The 6491-nt window shown below is 51.5% G+C and overlaps 1 protein-coding gene across 1 annotated transcript in view; it reads right to left on the reverse strand.

The window, feature by feature from the left end:
- Positions 1-6491, reverse strand: part of SPEF1 (sperm flagellar 1) — a 35100-nt gene that overhangs the window by 26069 nt on the left and 2540 nt on the right. Inside the window, exons 2-3 of the mRNA XM_015408787.1 lie at positions 3679-3790; positions 448-604 (exon numbers count right to left, since the gene is read on the reverse strand). Of these exons, the coding sequence (XP_015264273.1) occupies positions 448-604; positions 3679-3790 (269 nt within the window). The remainder of the gene's footprint in view (positions 1-447; positions 605-3678; positions 3791-6491) is intronic.

The raw sequence follows: 6491 nt of genomic DNA on the forward strand, positions 1-6491 counted from the left end.
GGGGGGGGGGGCCTCTGCAACTTACCTGGCTGCTTCTTGCTCTGACTGAGGGCTGCTGGGAGCAGGGATGGGGCTTGTTACATGTGCCCGCCCCCTGGGCTCTTTACTGCTGGAGCTCTGCTCCTGTGCACTCCTGCAGGAAATGACCCCTGACTGAATGTCTATTGAGAATATAAACTCATTTGGTATTTCAAAATATTCATTTAAAGGCATTGATGTTAGACTTGTTAATTGCAGTCGCACCAATTGCAGGTGGTGGCTGGAGAGCTCCTGGAATTCCAACTGATCTCCAGGCAACAGAGATTGGCTCGCCTGGAGAAAATGGCCACTTTGGGAGGTGGCCTCTACGACATTAGACCCCGCTGCAGCCCCTCCCCAACCCCGCCCTCCCCAGGCTCCACCCCCAAAACCTCCAGGTATTTCCCAACCCAGAGCTGGCGACCCTACCTGGTAAGAACTGGACGACACCTTGGCCTGCTTCTGCTTCTCCTCGATCTTCTGCCGCAGCGGGATCAGGACCAGCTCCACCACTCCGGGAGAGCACTGAGCGATCTTCCGGATCACGTCTTCCGGGATGGAGAAGTTCAGCTTGTTCAGGACTTTCCTGCAACAGGAGGAATGTCAAGGAATACAGCTCCCATCCCGTGTTCCCTCTAAGCTGAGTTAGTGTGAGCCGGCTCACAGCTTTCTAGCCTCCGGCTGACACATTCTGGTCTTCGCTCAGGAAGGAGGGCTCCAGAGCAGAGTTCCCTCTAAGCTGAGTTAGTGTGAGCTGGCTCACAGCTTTCTAGCCTCCGGTTCACACATTTTTGTCTTAGCTCGGGAAGGATGGCTCTAGAGCAGACTTTTTTTTAAATTTAATTTTAATATAAAAACTGCGATACAAAATGGCGACTCTCTGACCACCGTTATACAATGAATGTTGTTGTTGTTGTTGTTGTTGTTCAGTCGCACAGTCGAGTCCGACTCTTCGCGACCCCATGGACTAGATCCCGCCAGGCCCTCCTGTCTTCCGCTGTCCTCTGAAGTTTGCTCAGTTTCATGTTCGTTGCATCGATGACACTGTCCAACCATCTCATCCTTTGCCATCCCCGTCTTCTTTGACCTTCAATCTTTCAGAAGGAGGGCTCCAGACTTGCAGAGTTCCCTGTAAGTTGAGTTAGCTCATGGGTTTTTTAGCCTCTCCGGCTCACACATTTCTGTCTTCGCTCAGGAAGGAGGGCTCCAGAGCAAACTCATTTATGCAGTAGCCAAATGGCTCACTCACAACTTTAATGCCAGTGGCTCACAAAGTAGAATTTCTGCTCACAAGATTGCACAGCTTAGAGGGAACATTGCTCCAGAGCAGTGTTCCCTCTAAGCTGTGGAGTCTTCTGAGCAAAAATTCCACTTTGTTGAGCAAAAATTCCACTTTGTGAGCTACTTGCATTAAAGTTGCGAGCGAGCGATTTGGCTACTGCATGAATTAGTGTGTTCTGGAGTCACCCACCCTGAGTGAACACAAAAATGTGTGAGCCGGAGAGGCTAAAAAACTGTGAGCTAGCTCAGACTAACTCAGCTTAGAGGGAACACTGCTCCAGAGCAAACTGATTCATGCAGCAGCCAAATCGCTTGCTTACAACTTTAATGCCCAATAGCTCACAAAGTAGAATTTTTGCCCACGAGACCCCACAGCTTAAAGGAAGCCTCGATCCCATCCTCAAGGCAAATTGGGTTGTCTGCACTGCCACGCAGCCCCTGCTGCACACAGAAAACAGACCGTAGAGAAATGCTGCTATTTGAAGAGTATTGTGCCTTACGTCTTGTATGTATATCACTGTCCTCGAAAACTAGTCTGGAGGGACTAGGGATTGTGAAACTGACAAGGCGCTCTTTGAATGTCTGAACAGAGTGTAAACCTGCACATTGATATATTATTTTGGTGAACCTATGTTTGGAAACACTTGACACCAATATTTATATAATTGTATAGAAAAATTAGGAGTGCGGACTGTAATCTGGAAGAACCAGGTTTGATTCCCCACACTCCTCCACGTGCAGCTGCTGGCATGACCTTGGGTCGGTCACAAGTTCTCTCAGAGCTGTTCTCTCAAGGGCAGTCCTCGAAGGAGCTCCCTCAGCCCCACCGACCTCCCAGGGTGTCTGTTGGGGAAGGGAAAGGAGTTTGTAAACCGCTCTGAGACACCTTCCGGGAGTGAAGGGCAGGGTAAAAATCCAATCTCTCTCCCTCCTTTCTTCCCCAAACCCCCACCTTCCCCAGGGTCCACCATCAAATCTCCAGGAATTTCTCAGCCCACAGATGGCAACTCTGTCTGCATTAGGGATGCCAGCCTCCAGGTGGGCCCTGGAGATCCTCCGGAATTGCAGCTCATCTCCAGACTGCAGAGGGTCAGTTCCCCTGGAGAAAATACTCTGGAATGTAGACTCTGTGCTACTGTGCCCCACTACACTGAGTTTGGTGTAGTGGTTAAGTCCGTGGACTCTAATCTGGGAGAACCGGGTTTGATTCCCCACTCCTCCACTCGCAGCTGCTGGTGTGACCTTGGGCAAGCCATAGTTCTGATAAAAGCTGTCCTTGAAAAAGAGCCGTTTCTGCCAGAGCTCTCTCAGCCCCGCCTACCTCGCAGGGTGTCTGTTGTGGGGAGGGGAAGGGAAAGGAGCTTGTAAGCCGCTCTGAGACTCCTTTGGGTAGTGAAGGGCGGGGTATAAATGCAATCTCTTCTTCTTCTTTTTCTTCCCCCCTACCCAGGATCCATCCCCAAATCTCCGGCAGTTTCCCAACCTAGATCTGGCAACCCTACACCCCCATTCCCCGCCGGTGGCCCGGGCGGGACCTGTCCACCCTACTCTGCATGCGGGGTGTGTCGCTGTGGGCGTATCTCGGGCCGGTGGAGTTCCAACTTGCCCAGGGCTCTGAGCGCTGTGAGAAAATGGGAACAGATCTCCCTGCAGGGTTGAAGTGATCCCGACGGCACTCCAGAATTCAGTTGCAGCAGAAAGCGGTGTGACCCACAGATCAGAGAGTAGCCCACAGGGGTATACACGGGCTTCAGGACCAACATTCAGACACGAGTTTGGGGATCCAATCAGTGTTGCCTCTAAGGTGAGTTAGTGTGAGCTAGCTCACAGTTTTTTTAGCCTCCGGCTCATGCATTTTTGTCTCAGCTCAGGAAGGAGGGCTCCGGAGCAAACTGATTTATGCAGTAGCGAAATGGCTCGCTGGCAGCTTTAAAGCCAGTCGCTCACAAAGTAGAATTTTTGCTCACAAGACTCCACAGCTTAGAGGTAACATTGGATCCAATATCAGGCAGAACAACCCACCCCCCAACCGGCAGGGACAATCTGGCCAGCGAATCTTATCCTGAAGGTTCCACTTATTTATTTACTTACTGACTTTATTTATATCTCGCTTTTCTCCCCAATAGGGACCCAAAGCGGTTTATATCGTTCCTCTCACCTCCGTTTTATCATCACAATAACCCTGCAGGGTCGGTCAGGCTGAGAGAATGTGACTGGCCCCAGGTCACCCAGCGAGCTTCCACAGCACGAGTGGAGATTTGAACCCTGGGTTTACCCAGATCCTCGTCCAACACTTTAACCACTACGCCATGCTGCCACTCTTGAACATTTACAGCCACGAAAGTGCTCCGATTCAGAATTCCCCTGACGGGTACTGACCTGTTCAGATGTCCCCAGTTGGACAGTTTCTGCTGGGTAGAGTTGGCCGGGACGTAATTGTGCATTTCCACCATTTTGGGGAAGTAAGACTTTATCAGTTCAGCTGCCAGAACTGGATGGGAAACAAAAAGGAAGACATGGAAGCGAGTGATGGACCCCCCGCCCCCGGAAGAAGGAGGAGGAGGAGGAGAGTTAGATTTATACCCTGCCCTTCAGTCGGAGTCTCAGAGAGGCCTACAATCTCCCTCCTTCCTCTCCCAACGACAGACACCCTGTGAGTGTTGAGAGAGCTCTTTTGAGAACTTCCCTTGAGAGAACAGCTCTGAAAGAACTTGTGACTGACCCGAGGTCACCCAGCAGCTGCAAGTGGAGGAGTGTGGAATCAAACCCGGTTCTCCAGATAAGAATCCACACACTTAACCACTACACCAAACTGGCTCTCCAGAAAGGGGCTGCTGGCCACGCCCTGCCTGAGGCTCCTCCCTCCTCTGGCCCACCTTCACACAGGCTTCACCCATTGCCTCTGGAGTCTGAAGCTTTAGATTCCCTTGACACGGAACTCCCGGCATTGCTGTTCTTGCTCATCCACATTTTCCTTCAACTTTCTCCCCAAGTGGCTTACGTCAGTCTTCCTCCATTTTATCCTCACAACAACCCTGTAAGGTAGCTTAGGCCAAGAGTATGTGCCTGGCCCAAGATCACCCAGCAAGTCGGGATTTGAATCTGGGTCGCCCAGTTCCTATATCACCCAGCAAGCTTCCGTGGCACGAGTTGGGATTTGAATCTGGGTCGCCCAGTTCCTAGTCCAGAGGGCCCCAAACCTCTTTTGAGCCCGTGGGCTCCTTTGGAATTCTCTGGAGATCTCCTACTTTTACAACTGCTCTCCAGCTGACAGAGATCAGCTCCCCTGGAGAAAATGGCTGCTTTGAAGGGGGGGACTCTATGGTACTGTACCATGCTGAGCAATGCTCCGTCTAAGCTGTGGAGTCCTGTGAGCAAAAAATTCTACTCTGTGAGCTACTGGCATTAAAGTTGTGAGCAGGTGATTTGGCTACTACATGAATTAGTTTGCTCTGGACGCAGTGTTCCCTCCAAGCTGAGTTAGTGTGAGCTAGCTCACAGCTTTTTAGCCTCCGGCTCACACATTCTTGTCTTAGCTCAGGAAGGACGGCTCCAGAGCAGACTAATTGATGCAGTAGCGAAATCACCTGCTCACAACCTTAATGCCGGCAGCTCACAAAGCAGGATTTTTGCTCACAAGACGCCACAGCTTAGAGGGAACACTGCTCTGGAGCCATCCTTCCTGAGCGAAGACAAAAAAAAATGTGTGAGCTGGAGGCTAAAAACCTGTGAGCTAGCTCACACGAACGCAGCTTAGAGGGAACACTGGTGCTGAGGTCCCTCCTCCCCTCCCCAAACCCCACCCTTTCCTAGATCCACCACCCAAAGTCTCCAGGTATTTTCCAACCCACACTGGCTCAGTGTAGTAACTCAGCTTCCAGCTCCAGGTTGGGAAATCCTGGGCGGGGGTTGGGGGTGGAGCCTGTGAAGGGCGGGGCTTGGGGAGGGGAGGGGCTTCAGTGCTTTGAAATGCCATAGAGTCCACCCTTCAAAGCAGCCATTTTCTCCAGCTGAACTGAGCTCTGTCGCTGGGAGATCAGTTGTCATAGCAGGAGTTCCCCAGCCACTACCTGGAGGTTGAGTACAAGGAAGGGATGATGTTGGACTTTTCCTTCCTTGTACTCAGCTTCTATTGGGGATATGGACATATGAGTCATTACAAATATTTAAATGTATTTAGACTGGGCCTATTTTAGTCTATTCAGTTGTGGACACTCAACAGGTAGCTGCATGGATTCAGTGTTAATACTTTAGTTCCAACTTGACAGATGGAGAGCATTAGCTCACCTTATTAACAAGAAGGCTTGCAGCCAGGTAGAAAAGAGGACCTACATGCTACCTTTATAAACAATAATGAGCTAAGACAAAAATGTGTGAGCCGCAAGCTAAAAAACTGTGAGCTAGCTCACACTAACTCAGCTTAGAGGGAACACTGCCTGTGAGGTAGGTGAGGCTGAGAGAGCTCTGAGAGAACTGTCCTTGAGAGAACAGCTCTGATAGAACTATGGCTTGCCCAAGGCCATCCAGCCAGGTGCAAGTGGAGGAGGAGCGGGGAATCACACCCGGTTCTCCCAGATTAGAGTCCGCCCACTTCACCACTACGCCAAACTGGCTCTCCCAAGCAGGAGGAGGAGGAGACTGGATTTATACCGCGCCCTTCACTTGGAGTCTCCGAGCAGCTTACAAACTCCTTTCCCTTCCCCTCCCCCACAACAGACACCCTGTGAGGTGGGTGGGGCTGAGAGAGCTCTGACAGAAACTGCTCGTTCAAAAGAACAGCTGTGCCAGAGCTTGTGACTGACCCAAGGTCACACCAGCAGCTGCATGTTGAAGAGGAGTGGGGGAATCACACCCAGCTCTCCCAGATTAGAGTCCGCGCACTTCACCACGACACCAAACTGGCTCTCACACCAAACTGGCTCTGGTGAAGCCCGGGGTGGGGGTCTGTTTTATATATTTGTCTCTGTGTGTGTGTCTGTGAACATTATAAACTCCTCCTTCCCAAACAGCTATTTTCTTCCAGGAAGACTGATCTCTGTAGCTTGGAGCTCGGTGGTCACTCCGGGAGACCTCCAGCCCCCACCTGGAAGTTGGCAACCATAGGAGGGAGACAGACCCCCAGGCCAGCAGGGGCCACCAGAGCGGCTGCAGGCCTCCCAGCTTCCCCTTCCCTCCCACCCACCCACCCTGGT

This window comes from Gekko japonicus, unplaced genomic scaffold (genome assembly GCF_001447785.1).
Source record: "Gekko japonicus isolate JY-2015 unplaced genomic scaffold, Gekko_japonicus_V1.1 scaffold3083, whole genome shotgun sequence".
Taxonomy (NCBI): Eukaryota; Metazoa; Chordata; class Lepidosauria; order Squamata; family Gekkonidae; genus Gekko; species Gekko japonicus.